Source organism: Camelus ferus, chromosome 11 (assembly GCF_009834535.1).
Source record: "Camelus ferus isolate YT-003-E chromosome 11, BCGSAC_Cfer_1.0, whole genome shotgun sequence".
NCBI lineage: Eukaryota > Metazoa > Chordata > Mammalia > Artiodactyla > Camelidae > Camelus > Camelus ferus.
This window is the reverse complement of record NC_045706.1, coordinates 68,167,497-68,187,524: the sequence shown is the minus strand read 5'-3', so window position 1 is coordinate 68,187,524 and position 20,028 is coordinate 68,167,497. Positions and strand designations below refer to the sequence as shown.

The following is a 20,028-nucleotide window of genomic DNA, read 5'->3' as shown; positions in this document are numbered from 1 at the left end:
TATTTTATATATATTAATTAGCATCTGTAAATCCCAAACTCCCAGTTTATCCCTTCCCACTCACCACCCCCTATAACCATAAGTTTTTTTTCTTTGTGAGTCTATTTCTGTTTTGTAAATAAGCTCCTTTGTATTTTTTTTCAATGTTTTTGAAGTTCTGAAGCTGCCTCCACGCCCCCCCATCCCCCACCTCCCCCTCCCCTCCCCAGGGTGGCCGGCTATGACAATGGCAGTGGGGTGGTTGCCCTCCTGCTCCTGCTCACCCCTGGGTCCTGGCCGCCCTCCGGGACGGTGTGGAGGCCCCCGTTAACCGCCCCTTCTCTTCCCCCAGGGGAGGAGCGCCCCCGGGACCCCCCGGGCCCGGCGGAGGCCCCGGCGCCGGCGGGGGCGGAGGCCGGCGGGAGAGCGGGCCGCCGCTGCTGGCGATGCTCCCGCGCGCGGCTGCGGAAGACCTTCTGGGGCGTGGCGGTGGTGCTGTGCGTGTGCTCCTCCTGGGCGGGCGCCACGCAGCTCGCCAAGCTGACCTTCGGCAAGTTCGATGCCCCCTTCACGCTCACGTGGTTTGCCACCAACTGGAACTTTTTATTCTTCCCGCTCTACTACGCGGGCCACGTCTGCAAGTCGGCGGAGAAGCAGTCGGTGAAGCAGAGATACAGGTAGGCGCCTCCGGGATGCCGGCCGGCCCTGGGGCTGCTCTCCGGAGCGCTGCCGGTGCTGGGCTGCCCCGGCGGCGGGCGCTGGGCCGGGCCAGGGACACAGTGCCGAGAAGCCCCAGGGTCACCCACTGTCTTGGTGGGGCCAGGAGCGTAACTCTCTCCCCTCGGAGTGGTGAACACCTTTCCTCCGCCTCTCGCCGGGCAACCCCAGGAACTCCTTTATATGAGACTAGAGAGGGCAGCATCTTCCAGAGATGGCCTGTTCTAAGTCCCCAGAAAGGGTGGAAGTGGGAAAAGTCTGTTGGTCTGTTATCCCTCCCGAGTCGGGGCTGAGGACAGGTCCATGCAGCTGGGTAACTGGTTGCTTTCTGTAGCTTACCTCCCCCCCCCGCAGGGCGATGCTCATTGCAAAGACTTGATTACTCATTCCCTCTCCAATCCAAGACCTTCCCTCCTTTGGTTTTATAGTTGCTTGGATCTGAATATCCGGCAACGTGGCCGTCAAAATCAAGGCACTGTGTCAGCTTTGTGGACCGTATCTTCTCACTGGCATGACCACCCTTTCAAAAAGAAGCCGGAAACCCTGATTTCAGCCATCTACCACAATGTACAGCAGGGGTCCTCCGGCCCCCTCAGGAGCCAGATGGTCTGTGTTGGCCCTGGGACCTCATCTGTGTCAATCCTTGGGTCTCATGGTCACCCAGAGCCGAGGCTCTCCGTGACTGTGTATGGGCCTGCTGCTGCTGGCCCAAATCAGATCTATCCAGAAAAAAACTCAGTGAAGAATTCTGGCCAAGGTGACCAGGTAGGGCCCTGGGAATTTATCTTTTACCAGTCCCAGAGGTGGAAAAAATGTGAAAGTCCAGGGCTATTTACTCCATCTCTACTGCCCTCTTCCCCACCTTACCCCAACCCCACCAAACATGCACCCTCCTCATACAATGACTATGTCCCATTTACTGTCTCCTACAAACCTCAATCCTGTTCTGGAGTTGCGCTTAGAAGTTGCAGGATAACTGAAACCATCAGGTCCAAGGGGCAAGGAGGTTTGGGAATGGAGTTTTATACTCAGATCAGAATTTTCTGAGATTCTACCATTACGTTGCTGTGAAGTTACCAGTTGGAGGTGTGAGGGTCCAAACTGGTCTAATGTTCAGAGGGAATTTGGACTGGCTCCTTTAAAAGACCAGGTTGTAAATTGGCGGACTGATTCTAGAGGAAGGGGCACTGATGCAGCTTGGATTGATTCACAAGGCCAGCCTCACATGTCTCAGTGGAAAGGACTCAGAGCAGATTCTGGAAGCAAAGCATGTGGGAGCCTGGAGCCCAGAACTGGAACCCAGGCCTGGGCAGTTCTCAGTGTTGCCTTAAACCCATGGCTTCGTGGACCAGCCAGAAATCACTAGAAACCACTTACTGTGCCTCTTCTGAACAGCTCCTGAAAGCAGACTGAGTTATGACTCTGTCGCAACTCAAACAAATAGGTTTAGAAACTTTGAGAGGGCCGTGGGTTGTCCCAAAGCAAGAGAGGAATAATGGCCTGCTTTTAGTCATACAGAAAAGCAAGTATTCAGTAATGATGTATTTAACAGTAAAGTAGCCCTGAGTGTATTCATTTTGTAATTACGAGTTTGCCTTTCTTTGAACTAGTAGAAGATTATGCCTCTGCCTCTAAAAAGGGGCTAAAAGAAGTGAGTGCCCTTTCTCGATGGGGGATTTGCTGGAGCGAAGACGAAATGTTCTATCCCCGCATCCGCCACCCGTGCAGCCTGAGAGAGGGCCTCCCGGGCTGCTGCCCTGAACGTGTGTCCTCAGCATGGCCACGCCCACCCTGGGGCCAGACGGGCCCCGCTGGCCACTTAGGGCAGGCCCGGCACCGTTAACCAAGCGTGCCGAGAACACCACCAGAGGAACCGAGCTCGGTGGTAGTTAAAAGGTCAGGGGAGGAAAAAAATGCAAAGTCAAGGAAGCAGATTAAACACGAAAGACATCACACCTTGATTCCAGCTCATTGTCTTCCTGTGAGAAGTCTCTGGGAGGAATCATGAGAGGAATCTGGTGACAGCTGCATCAGATGGAGAACGGTGGGGCGCAGTGGGGATCAGCATGGCTTGATTAGAGAAGCCAGTTAAAACCTCGCCCAATTTCTGTAATAAAGCTTAGATCACCCCCTAAAAAAATCCGATTGTAAACTGCGTGCTCCCTGTGGCTACACAGAGCTGTGACTGGGTGTGTCGTTGCAGCCCTGCACACCATTGGAGGGTTGAAGGGACTTGCTTTCTCAAAAACAGGAGAGGCCAATGTTCACATCACAGACTTTATGTAGGAAGTTACAACTCCTTGTCACAACTCAAATTGGGAATTCTTTTTTTTTTTTTTGGAAGAGGCTTTTTTTTTATTGAAATATAGTTGTACAATATTATGTAAGTTACAGGTGTGTGGTATAGTGATCCACAACTTTTAAAGGGTTTATACTCCATTTATAGTTATTGTAAAGTATTGGCGCTATTCCCCACGTTGTACTATACATCCTTGTAGCTTTTTTCATACCTAATAGTTGGTACCTTTTAATCCCCTACCGAATTGGGAGTCCTGTAAAACAGACTTTAGGATGCCCAGACATCGAGGCAAACTAAAATCACATCTTCCATGTTTGTGCTTTTATTGAAGTGAATGCCGGAGAGGAAAAGACCTTTAGTCAACTGAGGAGATGTGCCTCTAGGTTAAGAGTGTTTCTGCAGGGAGCTGGGGATGAAAGGAGAAAGGTCGGGGCCATTTTCAGAGAAGGAAGCTAGACAGATAAGCCCACATTTCCTGCGGTTATCAGGAAGCAATCGGGTGGAAGGTTCTTTTCTCCGAGCCCTCCCCACTGAGGCTGCTTCCCTCATGTGGAACTTTTCCAGCCACCGCAGTGGGGGGACACAGGGCTCCTCAAACTCTCCGAGTCTCCAGGATCTTGTCAAAGGGCTGACACTGACTCCGTAGGTCTGAGTTGACCTGAGATTCTGCTTTCCTAATGAGCTTCCAGGAGATGCTGGCACTGCTGGCCCACGGGCTGCTCTTGGACTGTACCGGCCCTGGAGTTGTCGAGTCTCAGCTCACATCTTAAAATGTTGCTGATCTGACCCAATGGAGAAACCGGGACCCATCCTCCCATGTGCAGCTGACGAGGGACTGACTCACTTTGGGCCCCAAGGATGTTGGAGCCTGGTCCTCTGCCACGTGCGGGGGAGGGGAGGCTCTGTGGGCAAGTCTTTTCACCTCTGAGAGCCTCACGTGCTTGTTTGTAAACGGAAGGTGATGACACACGCCCTGGCTTGCACAAAAGATGGTTGTGTAATCAGATGAAACACCGTACAGTGCAGGTGTCCTAAAAGCTGTGAGATGCCAGAGGAATGCCAGGAACCACCCCCGGAGCGTGATCTCCTCTGTGGGTTACGAGGTAGCCCGTGCTTAGTTCATCGGCCACCTGCTGGTGGCCTGTTTAAACCGCAGGAGCGGGTCTGCAGGGAGTGCCAGCCCCCCGCAGTGCCGCGCAGGTGTTCTGTGCGGGAGAAATCACCCCACAGGCGTGCCGGCTGTACGAGGCATCCTGGAGTGATCAGGGCTTCCTGGGATCGGGTACTGTTGTCAGGAACCAGAGTGTGGATGCGAAAACCTGCCAGCCCAGCTGTCCTGGGTTTCAGCCTCAGTCCCTCGTGAGCAACCCCAAATGTCTGGAAATAAAGTGAGCTCCCCTCTCTCCCCAGACAGTCGACACCCCACCCTGACCTTCCCTGTTTCTCGCAGACAGCTGGCCGCAGGGATGCCCCTGGGGAGGCAGCCGCACGCAGGACTCGGGGAGGGCTCTGGCCACGGAGGTGCGTGTGGGGGCTGCGGAAACCGCAGGTGTGACCTCAAAGGGGGTTCAGCTCCCAGGAGCCTCCCGCCAAGCCTGGCACCTGGAGGAGGCACACAGAGGAGGCCGTATCGGGTCCGTGGCCCTGGAGGGACGGCACACAGCCTCCCAACCCCTCTGATCTCAGGAAGGAGGACGGCTCCTCGGATCCCAGGGGCCTGCCCGGGCCAGCACAAACAGCCAGAGTAGATCTGGGGCACTTGCCGCCTTGTCGGAAGTTCTGTCAGGAATTCCTGTTAGTAGTGACCTCTTTTCATGAGCAAACGCTGGGACCTTCTGCTCTCACGCGGCTGCCAAAAAAGCGAACGAGTCAGTGGTGACAGATGTTTCCCTCTGCCTATTGTAGTCCCTGGCTCCTGGAAGCTAGCCCGTTGATTCTGCCTCAGAAACGCCAGCAGACGTACTGAGCCGAGACAGGGGAAAGGGCTCTGGTGCCTTCCGTCTGCCGTCCTACAAGGCCCAGACAGGCAGGCTCTGGATGGGGTCCTGCACCTATAACATTCAAAGTCTAACCGAGGAGCAGAGCAGTCACACTCTGGAGGGTTGTTCTTTCTGGAAATGGTTATTGCACATCTCCGCAGGGATACAGTCATAAATGGTCCCCATCCTTAAGAAGCCTGCATCCCAGCAAGGGAGTCAGATAGTCCAGTGGGGGGAGTGTGTGTGCAGGGGACCTGGGGAGAAGCCCAGGTGTGCAGGTCCTGGGGCAGGTGGAAAGGTTCTTGGAGGAAATGACCAAGGAGCAGCCTCTTTGAAGACAAGCTGCTGGTCCTCCTGGTGGTGGGCAGAAATGGACCCTGTGGCCCTCCCACACCGTGCCGAGAGGTGTGGGTTCTTGTGTGACTGTTGTGGGAGGGCAGAGAAGCCATCAGACTGGATCTTTAGAAATACCACTCTGTCTCTCGGTCGAGGACAGGATGGAGCGCCAGTGGAGGCCAGGCCAGTCGAACAAGCTCGATGTCTAGGGGTCCGGCATGTGGGCCGGTGTGGTGACACTGATGTTGTTCCCAGCATCCAAGTGGGAGAGAGACCATTATGAAAACCAGAGTGGGGTGTGAGGAGGCAGCAGGAGAGAGGGGCGGACGGGCTGGGCTGCAGCTGGGGTGCAGGGTCAGGGCCAGGTATATATCAGGACTCAGTGGTCAGAGGCCGGGATGGAAAGGCCTCTGGACGCTGGGTCAAGGGGCCGGAGCTTTATTCCCCAGGCCAGGGGAGTAAACTCCAAAACTTGTTGAATCAAGGACTGATGTGAGCAGAGCTGCTTTCAAAACGAGGAGTCAGAGTGTGAATTACATAACAGGTTACAGAACATGGGCCTGCTTCACACTGGAGGTAGAATGACTCAGCATTTTGATTTTCTGTTTGTTTCTTTGGTTTGAGTGTAAACCTTGAAGTGTTACAAGGCCGGGTCCTTTGATTGAAATTGTCAGCTTCTTCTTCAGCCGAAAGCAGACTCTTGTGCTGGTGAAGAGCATTTCGTTGGTCATTTTAACACCGAACTCGGGCATTTGGGAGGTATGGGGGAGTCTCCTTCCCGGGAAAGGCTGGTACATGTTTCTCAGGCCCAGTGTAAACGCGGGGGCATCGCCAAGGTTGCCCTAAGTAAGGATGCCCTGGCACGTCCCTGCCATCCTGGCGCTGTCAGGCCTCCTACCTGATGCAGTGCTTCGGAGGGTGAGGGCGCTCAGGAAGCAAGGCCACAGGGGGCCTCCATCCTAGAGAGACAGAGACAGCCCTTCACTCGTGCCACAAAGTCTGCCAACGGTTCTCTGTGTGTCAGGCACTGTTCTAGGTGCTGGGGACACAGCATGGCCAAAACAAGGGAAAATCCCTGTCTTCAAGGAGCTTACCTTTCAGCGGGGAAACAAACAAGTAAAATATACCACGTCAGATGCTGCTGGGGGCTGTGGAGCAAGACGGCGCAAGGCTGCAGGGTGGCGTGCTGGGCGGGAGGCACTGATGTCCAGCGGGGGCCCTGACTGTCTGGAGGGACCTGAGCAGACCCAAACGGCTGGTTGGCCCGGGTTGCTCACTGGCTCACTCCTTTCTTACCCATTCCTACAGCGATGTTCACTTGTGACTGTCTGCTCTGACCACGCACGGCCGGGCGCTGGGGAGGGGAGGTTCTGAGCACATTCCTGCCCTTGGGATATCCAGCGCCCCGGGGTTCAGCCACCCTTGGAGTCTAGGATACAGGAGTCCAGCAGCCAGGCAGTCTGACCAGCATGGCTCTGTGGGGCCCAAGAGCCCTGCCTGGCCGCGAGCTCGAGGCCCAGGGGCAGAGGAAGGGGCAGAATGTCCCGCACTCAGCAGTCCCTTTGCCCTCCCCCTGCCTCCTAACGTGTAGCCGTCTTGTTTCCAGTCTTAATTCTGAAAATCATCAACCTCGAAAAGCAACATCTGGAGCCCTTGCACTTGAAGTTGTTGTTGTTATTTGTTTGTTTTTGTAGCTGGTTTAGGTGAAATGGGCAAAATATTTGGAAACTGCAGTTTCTAACTGGGCCTGTGTCTCCTGCCTGGGGGTAAATAACGGCAGTGACATATGAACATCTTCACACGAGATTCTGGTCAGGCTTGCTGCTGAGACGAAGTACCTTCCCCTGTACACACACACACACACACACACACACACACACACACACACACACACACACGCATATAGCCGTCTGAGCAGCAGAACAGATGGTGCAGCCACAGGATAGCACGTAGTCAGTGCTCTGAATCCAAGAAGGCAGACACAACGGGTCCCGGAATCAGCAAAGGGAGAAGTGAGAGGGGGGTGGCTGACAGAGATTTAGATGGTCTCTGCCTGTTTAAAGACAGCATGTGAAATACTCAAGGATGCCTCAGTCTCCCGCAACACATCACCCCCGTGCCCCAGACACACGCACGCCAGGTCCCCACTGCTCTGTCCTGTCATCAGGGCGTTCGTAGTTTGGCTCATTTGTTCCCCTCGGATGTTACCACCACCGCATCCCCACGTCCCAGGTAAACAACTGCGGGCCACCTCATCCCAGGGAAATTCAGTGGCAGCCAGGCACCCGCAGAGATGAGTCCAGAACATTCCACAAGTGATTTTTCAGCTTTCACGCAGGCAAACAGGACATGTTGTATTAGCTGCCGACCTCTGTTTCTCATGTGCTTCGTCCACCGTTCACCCCCCAGTTATCTGAGGTCTCTGTTAACCCTTGAACAGGTATCTTTGAAGTCCGGCAGTTTAAGGAGGTTATGCTATTTACCTTTATCATTTCAGAGCATGTCTAATTCAGCTGCAGCAAAATTGTTTCCCCGGGCAGTTTCACTGAAATTTTGCCAAACGTCCATTCCAATGCTCATGATTTTGGTCTTTGAGAATGCCAGCTGTTTAACTAATTGCCATGTCAGTGTGATTATGGCTCTTTGAGGGTCAAGGAACCCTAGGCTGGGCTTATTAACAAGAGATTTATTAACTGTTTTAGCACGAAGCAGCAAGGGTCACTGTGAACATTTGCAAGATCAGGGTCACAGTGGCATAGAAGGTCCCCAGATCCCAGAGGGGGATGCTTCGGCCGGTGGACCTTGAGGGGCAGTGCACATGGCACAGGTCGGGCGGGGGAGCAGGGCTCCTGTGCTCCGTGTGCAGGAAGGTGCAGAGACAGGTGCAGGAAGAGCACACACTGCTGATGTGACCAGGAGGCCCAGACCCCAGCCCTCCTACCAGCTAGTGTCCAGCCAGTTCTTACTCTCTGTGTGCTTCCTAATCAGAGAATCAAGACTAGCAGGATGAATAGAAATCAAGACGCCTAGAAATCTCAAAAATGGAAAAAAAAATCAACACTTCTCTAATCCAAATCAACCACACTATCAAAGAGGCCACAGAGAAGAGGCATGAGACCTTTGTTCACTTCGGTCCCAGACCTCTCCAGAAGTGCTAGCTGGGAAGAAATGATCAACACACTTTCCTCACAGGGAGGAGCATGGAGGCAGTGCCCGGGCGGGGTGGACTGAGGGGAACGCGACTAGCCCTTGCTTGGGGCACTGTGATAAAATGATAAGAACGCAGGCTTGCCCTTATTTGGCTATATTGCCATAGATTAGTCACCAAAAGCTCTAAGCCTCCCTCCTTATCTATAAAATGGGGACCCTAATACCTACCTCTGAGGGTTGCAATTGATATTTCCCTTCTTCCAGGCCCTCTCAGTCCCTGCAGAGATCTTATGTTTGAACAGAACAGAATTAAATGTGACAGTGTATACAAAGCCCCTTGGCCCAGAGATTTCCTATCTTTGGTTAACTCCAAACATGAATCCCAAAACTGATGCAAACCCTGGTTCCTGCTCTCTGCAAATCGTAAGATGAAGGTGGTGGCGATGAATCTGATGGTCATGGTGGTGATGGCAATGATGATGGTGGTGGTAATGGTGATAAGGATGGTTATGATGGTGAAAGTGATGAGAATGGTGATGGTGATGATAATGATGGTGATGGTGGTGATAGTGATGAGGATGGTACCGATGGTGGTGGTGATGATAGTTATGGTGGAGAGGGTAAGATGATGGTGATGATGATGATGGTGGTCATTGTGGTGGTGGTGATTATGGTGATGATAGTGATGAGAATGGTACTGATGGTGATGATGATGTTGAGGGTGATGGTGATGAGAATGGTGATGATGGTGATGATGGTGATGATGGTAGTGATAGTGATGGAGAACATTCCAACCACACATGAGTGAGTCTTTCTCCTCATGAAGCTTCGGATAAGTTAGGTAGCTGATGTGGAGCCCACAGCAAAGAGGGCAGCTTCACACCTTGTCATTATTTCGGGCTGTTGGGAAGGGAGCATTTCTTCGCAGAGGTGAGCTTTGAGACAAGTTTGACAGGAAAAGGACAGACAACTCATGTGGTACGTGCCACTGTCACGTCATTCTAGAACATGAGCTGAGAGCGAGGCAGAGATGCAGGGTGATCCATGTGCCTAGAAAGCAATGTCCCATCAGGCTCTTGATGTTTGTTTTGGGTTTTTGAAGGCTGGAAAAGAAAAGGCGGGTGGAAATGCTGGTGCCGTGCAGAACACTGAAGCAGACGCACCTTGTTGAGTTATTTTTCTTCCACTGGCACCACCATAGATTGCGTACGACTCGTAGCTGAGTTGGAGTGGCCACCCTGTCCACAGGAGCAGCCATTATCCTGGATTCCACAGCCCTCACCACGCCTCCTGTCCCTGCAGCATCTGCCCACGTGCCAGGGTCCTGCCTGCACCAGGCACCCAGGACACAGAGAGGAGCAAGGCCACGTGGCGGAGGGAAGGGACCCCAGGCATTGGAGTCAGGCTGCTTCAGGTTCTAGATCAACCACTTACCATCTGTGTATGACTTTGGGCAAGTTACTTATAAGCACTCCTTTCGCTTCAGTGATCTCATATTTAACAGTAGGGCTGATAGTGCCTGTTTCCGCAGACCGGCTGCAGGGTTTGGGGTGCTTGTCTGAACTTGGCCGTTAGTCCCTGCTGCGTTAACGGTGGTCACCGCTCCCCCCGCTGCTGGAACAGTGATTCCTGTGGTGGAAGCTGTTCATTTACAGTCTCTGTCTGAACACAGCCTTGCCGCACGTACCGTATTTCTCTGAGCTACTTCACTTCTAACTGAGCCACAGAGTGAAGGCACCTTTTGGCACTTAGATTCTCTGCTACGTTATTTCATTGTATCACGTTCCACATGGGCCTTCCTCAGCTGAGGGACTGGAAGCCTGTGGGGAAAGCAATCATTATACCTGCTTTGAAGCAAAACCAAACCAAATTCTCTTATATAGCCGGTGTCTATGCTGAGCGTTTCAGAGAGTCAGTTCTCCTTTCACTGAAACACATTTTATCTACTTTAAGCAGGAGCCAGAGCTGACCAGGCCCCTCGGGCCAATCCTCCCCTCCCCCTATCACCCATCCCCTCTGCCCACCACCCAGGGCTGAGAGGCGTGGGGAGGTCTCCAGCTGAGGGGCCCTGGGAAAATACAGATGCGTTTCCCAGACTGGGCCATCACATTCTAAGAGAGACCCCGGCTGTAGTGGGTTCCCCGGGCCATAAAGCCAGTGCGCCTGGTCCTGGCCGGCTCTCAGTCACAAGTACACATTGGTTTGATGGCCACATCCCACACCAGCTTGTTGAGTTCATCACAAAAGATGACAAATCTGATTGCCTTTTTGGATGTTTGTACAAATCCTCCTCTCATGCTTCCTGGACTTTTAGAATAGAATTAGAGGAAGATTAGCAGATACACACTACTGTAATATAAAAGAGATGAACAACAAGGACCTACTGTAGAGCACAAGGAACTGTGTTCAATATCTTGTAATGGCCTATGATGAAAAAGAATATGAAAAATAAACAAGTAAATCAACCTAAAATTACCTCCCCTCCATGAAAAAAAAAAGTTTTTAAAAGAAAAAGAATATGAAGACAAATATATGTATGTCTGTGGACAACTGAAACACTGTGTTGCGCACCAGAAATGGACACATTGTAAACTGACTATACTTCAACTTTTTTTAAAGTGAAAAAAAATAAAATTAGAGTTATTACATTTACCTCTTCAGCTGTTTTCTTTAAGAAGGGAGAAAGCAAAGGGATTTACGCACTTAATGGAACATTTAGGAGCACATCACAGTCCTGCCACTCTTCTCTTATCGAAATGCCCGACTTTCTGACACTTACATTGAATGAGTTACTCACGATCGTACCTGCATTATTAATTTATAACTTAAAATAAATTAAAAGCCCTGGAAACTAAAGCACCCCCATTACAGGAACATCTCGTTAGAACCATTATGTGGAATATTTTGCTGTGTGTTTCTCTGGAGGAGGAGGAAATGGAAGTGAATGTTTTCAGTAATAGACTTTGTGTGCTCCACCAACAGAGCAGAGACAGCTTGTGAATATTTTATTATGATGAGTTGGGAGGATTGGGTCTTTTAAATGCTGTTGGTTATTTTTTAAGTGTTCGGTTTTATGAAAGGTAGATGAGGTTGGTGTGTTTAAGCCCAGCTCGGAGGGAGCCCTTGTTTCTTGCTGAAGATGTTTCCTCCCATGTCAGGAGCAGAGGGAACTGACAGCCTGGACTGAGAGGCATGCATTTTACAGAATCCTTTCTGGGGCCACTTGTGAGGCTTCATAGATCTTCCCTGGAGAGGAGGGGTGGAGCTGTGTGAGCTTCTTGGCCAAACCTCCAGCCCTTGGGTGGGGGTGGGGGGAGCCCAGACCCTGGCGTCCCATGGCAGGCTGGCACCACGGAGGACTTGGGAACCTCCTGCAGCAGAGATGGGGAGATGCAGGACAGAGGTCCCTGCTCCTCCTACTGCCGTGCGGGGCTGCTGCCAGGACAGACTGTCCAGTCACCGACTACATCTCCCAGCCGTCCTTGGCATCTAAGTTGGGCCAGGTGACTTCCCCCTCTAAGTGGTATGTGTTGGCCAAAGCAGATAAGGACCAGATGGGCACTCCCCACCCTCCTCTAGGAAAGGTGCTCCCCCGACTGCCCACACAGGGCCCCCAGGTTCCCAAAGTAGCAGAACCACAAACAGGAGAGTCGCCAGGTGGGTGACCACTACCTGTCTTCCAACAACACGAATCAGACTGAGCTTCTGTTGTGCTGAGCGTCTGAATCAGGACTCTGACGCGCAGCTAATATGCCATTTAGTGCAGACCCCATCCCCACCCCAACCCACAGGGCGGGAGCCCCTCTGAAAACCTACGCTCTCCACCACGAGCGCTTGGGCGTCCCACTACCCAAAAGTGCCCATGTGGCTTTTTGTTTTTAATTCTGAATAGAAGGAGAATTGTGACAGTGAGCCTGGACAGATAATGCCAACTTCTAAACACACAGACGGGGTCTCACCTGCATATCCCCAGCAGCCAGCCCAGGGCCTGGCGCAGGACGGTGCTGGTAGGAGGCGGGGCAGGCGGGCTGGGGAGAAGCTATCACGGGGGCAGCGTTGATATTGCCATCCTCGTGCTGACTGCCCGAGCGGGATGCTGAGACCAGCACGCAGAAGGCGTCCTTCAAGGGGGCAGCCCTTCGAAAGACAGCCCATCCTCACAACAGGCGGTTTCCCTCCCAGCAGGAATGATAAACAGACTCAATTCAGAAAGACCTCTTTCATTATAAAAACTGTTTTAGAAAGAAAATAAGTGTTGGACTTTCAGACTTTTTTTTGGCCATTAGTTCTGAAATGAGTTGACTCCAGTTCCACGGAGGACCCTTTGCACGTCTGGTTGAAGCCAGAGTGAAAGCCCATCCTCATGAAAGGTCAGTTTGGCCTTTTCATTGGCTCGAATTTTGCATTATTTTAAAACTACCTGCTCACTGCACCCCAGAAGAAAGGCATTTAGAGGACTCGTGCATTTAGGGTCTTAACTGACTTGTGGACATTTTAACCTGCTGTGGGGCTTGAGATTTTACATCTGTTCCCGATACATTACCATTTAACAGGCCACCCCCAACACCTAACGGCGTCAACACCCACGTCGTTATCCTCTGGGACTCTGGGTGGGGGGTGGGGATTCCGACGGGGCATCAGGGATGCATTTTCCCTGCTCTACCATGCCCGGAGCCTCCGCTGGGAAGATATGCTGGGTGGGGTAACTCGACAGCTGGGGCTACAGTCATCTGGCAGGTCTCCCCGCCATGTCTGGTGGTTGACGCCGGCTGTCACCTGCTGTGGCCTCCTCGGGTGGCGGGGCGTCCTCACAGCATGGTGGCCCAGGGGAGGCAGACTGCTTTCCTAACGGCTCAGTGCCCCAGTGGCGAGTGTCCCCATGGAAAGAGGCCTCGTTCCTTTTAGGACCTCGCCTCCGAAGCCTCCAGCGACATTTCCGCTGGACTTCTTCCATCAAGACAGTCACCAGCCCGCCCAGTTTCAGGGAGAACAGGGACCCCATCTCTCAGTTGGGGGAAGAGCTCGTGGGATGGGAGGTTTTTGTTGCCACCACCTCCGGAAAATACACAACATCCAGAGCAAATGTGGTTTGGGGGTGGGGGGGGCGGCAAGCTCACCTCTGTCAGAAGGAGGTGTTTCTGGGCTGCAGAAGGCAGGCAGGAGGCTTGGGGTTAGGAGGCAGAGGAGGACTGGCTCCTGGAAGGGGATTCTAGCAGAGAAGCAGCAGGTCCTCAAGGAACCTCTGTCTGTCCTGGCCTGGGGAGACGTCAGAACCCTGACTTTCTCCTGAAGCCGGGGGACGTGCGCCTGACCAGCCTTCCAGCCCATCAGGACACCTGCGGGGTCTCAGTCAGCGTCTGCTCCAGCCCCTCCCCAGACTTCCACCGCTGCCTCCACCGTCTCCCTCCTTTGAGAATCAGGACTTTTCTCACTAAAGGAGAAAAATCATATCAGCCCAGATAGAGAAGGCTAATGAAGGCAACAGTGACTGATTCAGAGAGTGGAAAACTGCCTGGAGCTGCCAGACTCCAAGAGCAGATGCGGAATGTGTTTCCCACCCAGGTATCTCCCTGGTACCTTGGTCCGTACTGACTTTTCCCCTTCTAAGTACATGAATTCCTTTTATGCAAATAATATTCCAGGACTGTGGTGTTACGGGCCGCTGACAGCGCAGTCATTTATAACTCAAGTCAGGTCCTTTTATGCACTGAGCTGCCAGGAGACCCAACGTTAACAAAAACCACACATAGGACAAAAACAGCCACTAGGATGGGTTACAGTGTGAATAGGAAATCGCTCAGAAGCGGCAAGGACAGCAGGACAGAATGTTTTGGTGGCTCTGGGGACCGGGAGCCTTTGTTGGCTGCCAGGTGTGGTCAAGGCAGGTGATAGAGGTGAGGGGCAAGGGAGACGGTGCGCTGTCCGAGGAGCTGGGGGTGGAGGGGCACAGGAGAAGTGACAGACCATGGCAGGATGTGATGGTCTCGAAGGATGGAAAACCACATCCAAGTCCAAGACTTGGCAGAGTCCATGGGGCTGGAAACCAAGGTGTGGAACCATATGGGTGGAGTGCAGGCACTAAGCAGATCCAAGGCTGAGTGCGCCGGCATAGTGGGTGCGACCTGCTGGAAACAAAAAAGAGAAAGAGACGGACAGAGAGGGAGAGAAATATAGCAAGAGTTTTTAACCTTGGCTGTCTGATGAGTTGCTTTGTCGATTGGTTGGTTGGTTGGTTGGTTGGCTGGTTAGTTTTTGGTTTGGTGGTGTTTAGCAGAGAAATACTTTCTTCTAGTTAAAACAAAAAATCACAGGGGAAGTGCCACACAGAAAACGAGATTCATGAGGAACTGCTCTGTCTTCAGAAGACACTGATGGTTGTCCCACGTGCTTCTGTTCCTGATGAGATGCTGAGGCCTGCGATGCTGGTCTGTTCCCGCCAGAAGCATCACATCACAGCCCAGAAACCAAACTCTGTTCTTTGCTGCGGCTTAGGTGAACACGATGTCTTCCCCCACCCGCTGCCCTTCCGGAGGCAGGGACCCCCGCTCAGAGTGAAGTTCGGGTGCAAGGGCAAACCTCCCCTGTGCAGCCACAGTGGGGACTTCGGCATACACGGGAGGTGTGTTCTAGGTCTCTTCTGATGCGATCTCTTGTTTGCACTTCTATCAGGAGGAGGGGAGAGTTGCTAGTTCTGTGGGTGAGGCTTAGGGAACTTAACCCGGGAAGCAAGCTGGTGGGTTAAGTCACAAGCCGCGCGTTACCCGCGGGGAGCCGCTGACCGCCAGGGTGCGCTGTGTCCTCCTGGGTGCGATCCTCGTGGGGGTGGCCGAGGCGGAGCCGGCGCCGGGAGGGCATCCTGTCCCACGCACACACTAGGGCTGCGGGGTCCTCTGTCTGCCGGCTCTGGTGGCTGCTCCTCCGAACAGGTTCACCTTCACTTGCAGGGACAGCCCCGTGCCTGTCACAGCTCCGGGCAGGAAGGCTTGCGTTCCTCCAGTTGGTACCCTCTGCCTCCTTATGTAGTTCTAGCTTCTTTGCTAGTTTTTTCCTCTATCCCACATAGAAGCTTCCATCCCTCTAATGAGGAAGAGGAATCGCTCCTTTCCTTTTCCTTCTCCCCAGCAGGGAGGCCAGCCAGCATGTGCACCTCACATCACTGGGGACCCTGCAGGAGGGAGCAGTGCCTCCCCCTTGCCTTGTGTGTCTGAGCAGATCCCTCTGGTTCTCACCTCTGGTGGTACATTTGGTGGGTGTCTCACTGGGGGCCCCTTGTTCACCCTTATCCAGGTACCATCTGGGTGTGCATTGTGGCATGGAGGTTGCAACCTCTTGGAGTCACCTGTCTGCTGTGGGTTGGGGCAGCGTGCCTTTGGGAAAGAGGGACTGGCTGCCCTGCCCCAAGGCAGGGCCTCTTTTTTTTTTTTTTTTTTTTTTTTTACTGGAAATGAAACTAGGCCCTGCAAATTATGAGGTTGTCCTCAGGGTAAATAAGCAACTTTTAATTTAAACGCTCTCTCCCAGGTCATAGTTCATAGGTGAACTTGACACGTCAGCACAGGTAGCTAAGTGTTATCACAGGGGTCCCCAGCAGAGTGGCTCAGGCAGGCTTGGGTGCCTATTGTCTTGAGCCTGCTTCCTGCAAAATGTGATCCGCAGAATGAGTAGCACGGGGTGTTAAACAGGCTTCTGTGGTCAGATCCATTGGTGAAATGCATCATGCTTTACTCCAGAACTTCTCAGTCTTGAAAGTGTTAGCACACACTGAGACCTTACAAGTGGCACATAACATGGGCTGTCTCCCAGCATAGCTAATTATTGAGCCCTTTTCCTGCTGAATGTAACACATTCTAACATCTGAAGAAGCATGCTTTTGGAGATGATATTTAAGTAATTGTTCCAAATAGAAGAAGAAGAGATGGATGGAACCCCAATGTGAAAAGAGATGTAATATGTGGCAGTTGGTGAGCCTGGCGGGTAGAAAAAAGAGCATTTGGTTGAGGCTGAAGCAGAGGCAGGGAGGAGGGTAGCTGGGTTCCCAGCAGAGCGAGGCCAGAGATGAATCCTGCTTTGTACAGATGACAGTGCCAGCAAACACCGGAGGGAACGCGCAAGAGCCATGGGGTATTCTTGACTACCGCTGGCCGCCTCGTGAAGCTAAACTTCAGTCCTCTGTGAAATCTTTGACCTTCTTTAGAACAGTTTCATTGCCCAAGAGGTAAAGGAAATAGTGAGGACTGGGGTTATTGAACCAATAAGGAGAAACAGCTTAGTGGTGAAGGTTACAGGGACACAAGAGAAAGTGACCACGTCATCCTAAGGCTTGTGTCAGAGAAGCACACATCTGTGGGCATGGAGAGACGGTCAATTAAGAGATCCTTTGAGTTTGGCCCTTTGGCCCTGTAGATGAGTAATGGGACGAACAGATAGAAAGTGTATGGAAGAAAAGAGCCCATTACAGGCTCACCCAAGACAACTTTAAATCCCTAGTAATAAACAGAACAAGGTTTTATGAGACCTCTATGGAGAAAACTTCAAAACACTTGAGATGCAACAACGTAAAAATGTCCATCCTCCCTACATTCATTTATGAGGATAATGGTATCCCAATTAAAATACCAAAATGGACAAGAAAGCCCCGAAAAAACAAGAGCAGTGAGGGGAACTAGCTGTTCTAGAGGGGAAATGTGGTGGGAGGCCTCAGGAATGAAAGCGATGTGGCACACATTTAGACGGAAGATGGATCAAACATAACAGAACGTCCACAGGTTGACCTAAATACATAAAGAACTTTAGCTTTTGATGAATGTGATGTCTCACATAAGCGAAGGAAAGATGAACTGTTTAGTAAGTGATGTTGGGGCAACTGGTAAGCAATCTAGGAAAAAATTAATTTGGCTACTATAAGTCTAGATAAATTCCAAATGGAAGTTAATTGTAAGACCTAAAATTTTATGAGTGCTAGATAAAATATGAGATAATCCTCTATTGCTTTTCTTTCATTACCTTTCTTACTGTATTCAAAGCCTAGAAATCATCAAAAAAGATTAACAAAATTATTAATTAAACTACATTTTTAAAAAAGTTTAAAGACTACCACTTGTCAAAAAAATAATAATCACCATAATAAGCTAAGTGAAAAAAAAGCTGACAAACTGGGAAAAATATTTCCAATTCATATAATAGACAAAGAGCTAAGCTCTCTAATAAATAAAGAGCTCCTACAAATCAATATAAAAATGACCAACAACTCAATAGAAAAATGTGCAAAGGATGTGACAAGTGGTTCATAGGAAAGGAAATGAAAATAGCTTATAAATGAACGGGAAAAAATGCTTAATCTCACCCATTAATGAGAGATATGCAAATTAAAACTTGTAATTTTTTTTTTTACCCTGTGATAGTAACAAAAAATAAACAAAATGAAGTTTTGATAATATGCTGTGTTCGCAAAGCTGTGAGAAGCAAGTGCTTTAGTGCATTGCTGGTGAGGTGTAAATTAGTAAACCATGTATAGGGCAATTGGTATAATTGTACTGAGCAAAACCACAAATCAAAGTATCCACTTTGGCCTAGGACTTGACGTCTGGAAATCTACATCACAGGATCTACAAGAAAGCACAGATCATGGAGTATAAACCAGGGAGCACTGCAGCGTTGTCTGCCGTTAGCTGAAGATTAGAAACAGCCCCAAATATTCATCAGTGGGAGACTGGCTAATGAGAGTATGGTGAATGCTATTCAGCCGTAAATAAAGATTAGGTGCATTCAGCCAGTGTCAGCTAAAGCTGTTTCCCATCTCATTTTGACCCATCTCCCACCTTTCTGACCTCACTTCCCACCCTCTACTCTTAAACACCAGTAAAATGCCATCATGGATGCTGAATGAACATGACACTTCGGAGGTCCATTTGACAATGTCTATTAAAGTTTTAAATGCCCATGAATCCACCCATTCCACTTCTAGGACACCTGTGGATACCTGTGTGTATAAGGTTGCTCACCAGGTGGTTTATAGCTTGGCTCCGGACTTTTGGGTCAATACTGGATGGCAGTCAGAAGACAGGTCCTGATGCGTTTAGTCTGGAACATTAGCTTCCCAGTGGTGACAAGAGGATGCCCAGAGTGTCAAACTCCTCTCATGGTGACAGCCAGGAGATCTCTCGTGAGGATAGTCTATTTGCCCTAAATGACTGAAGAAATTTACTAAAGAAAAATTATCTGGAAAAAATAGTTTTTTACTTTAAAAAACTGAGCTAAAAAAGCAAAAGGCTAGTAGAGACAGGAAAGCATGTAGTATATGGTTGTTTTAAAATATACCCTCAAATTCTTTGATGGTCTTCCCTCAAGACATGGACCTTGATTTTCTCCCCTTCAGTATGGGTTGGACGTAGTGACTCTTCTGATGAATAGTATATGGTGGGGGTGATGGTGGATGACTAGGTCCTCGGAGACACTGTGGCATCTTACTTGCTTTCTCTTGGAGTGTGTGCTCTGGGGGAGTTCTGCTGCCCTTTGGTGGGAACACTCAGGTAGCCTGTAGAGAAAACTCCTTACTGAGGGTTTGAGGCCTCCTGCCAGCCCCTGCTGACATCTTAACAGCTATTACATGAGAGACTCTGAACCAGAAACACCCACTGAAACACAAATTCCTGACTCTCAGAAATTGTAAAATGATAAATGCATTTTCGTTTAAGCTGCCAAGTTTGGGGGAGGGGTGTGATTTGTTATGCAGCAATAGCTATCCAATACAAAGAGGGAAAAGCAGTTTGTGGTTAATATAGATGACTGTTCCCACCATCCCAGGCTCAGAGAATGACTTTTTAAAGCCCCATTATCAAGACTCTGTGTCATACATTTCTATTGCACCAAGAAATATCATTACTATGGTTGAAGTTGGCTATTAGTTTCTTTCGTGTTATTTGTTATAATAGAATAATATGAAGAAATTTAAGTTATAAGAATCTTCTGATGCTTTTCAAATAGCACTTGATTGTCCTATATTTTACCTGAAATTTTTATGTCTTGTACTTCATCACCAAAAAGATGTGCTTTTGAAATTTTGCATACAATTCCGTGTGAAACTTCGTCAATATAAATAAACTCAAAGCTTTAGCAAGTGAATAAATGAACAGCAGTAGCATATGCAATGACAAAGGAAGATCTCCAAGAAATGTTGTTCAATGAAAAAGAAAAGTGTACTACTGTTTGTATTTTAAAAAAATACTAAAAAGAAGAAAGACAAAAGAATAGTTATTTGTACTTCATTAATATGCGTTTAGAAATCTCCGGAAGGATGAGCAATAAACTAAAAACTAGTTACCTAACAGTGGGATTGGAACAGAGAAAATGGTTGACTGCATGATGTAGTCAAAAAGAAATACATAATTTTTTTAATTAAACAAATTCAAAAAGCGAGGGGCACCCAGAACTTCAGTATGACTACCCAGGTTCTTCTCTGATGAGCTCAGGGGGTTTTATTTGAGATTTGCAAACATTAGCTACTATGTATAAAAATAGATTTTAAAAAGGTTTCTTCTGTACAGCACAGGGAACTATATTCAATATCTT

General features: G+C 50.1%; 1 protein-coding gene and 1 long non-coding RNA gene across 3 annotated transcripts in view; one reads left to right on the top strand and one right to left on the bottom strand.

The window, feature by feature from the left end:
- SLC35F3 (solute carrier family 35 member F3) overlaps positions 1-20,028 on the top strand; it is an 82,782-nt gene that overhangs the window by 14,798 nt on the left and 47,956 nt on the right. Inside the window, exons 2-3 of one of the 2 annotated variants that reach the window (XM_032491805.1) lie at positions 332-656; positions 1,125-1,461. In XM_032491805.1, coding sequence (XP_032347696.1) covers positions 332-656; positions 1,125-1,461 — 662 coding nt within the window. The remainder of the gene's footprint in view (positions 1-331; positions 657-1,124; positions 1,462-20,028) is intronic. The other variant, XM_032491804.1, reaches the window with a different exon arrangement.
- On the bottom strand, positions 480-19,159 carry LOC116667259. The gene is made up of 3 exons (XR_004324087.1): positions 19,076-19,159; positions 11,921-11,923; positions 480-491 (listed from the first exon to the last, which is right to left on the bottom strand). It is a non-coding gene; the product is annotated as an uncharacterized LOC116667259 (long non-coding RNA).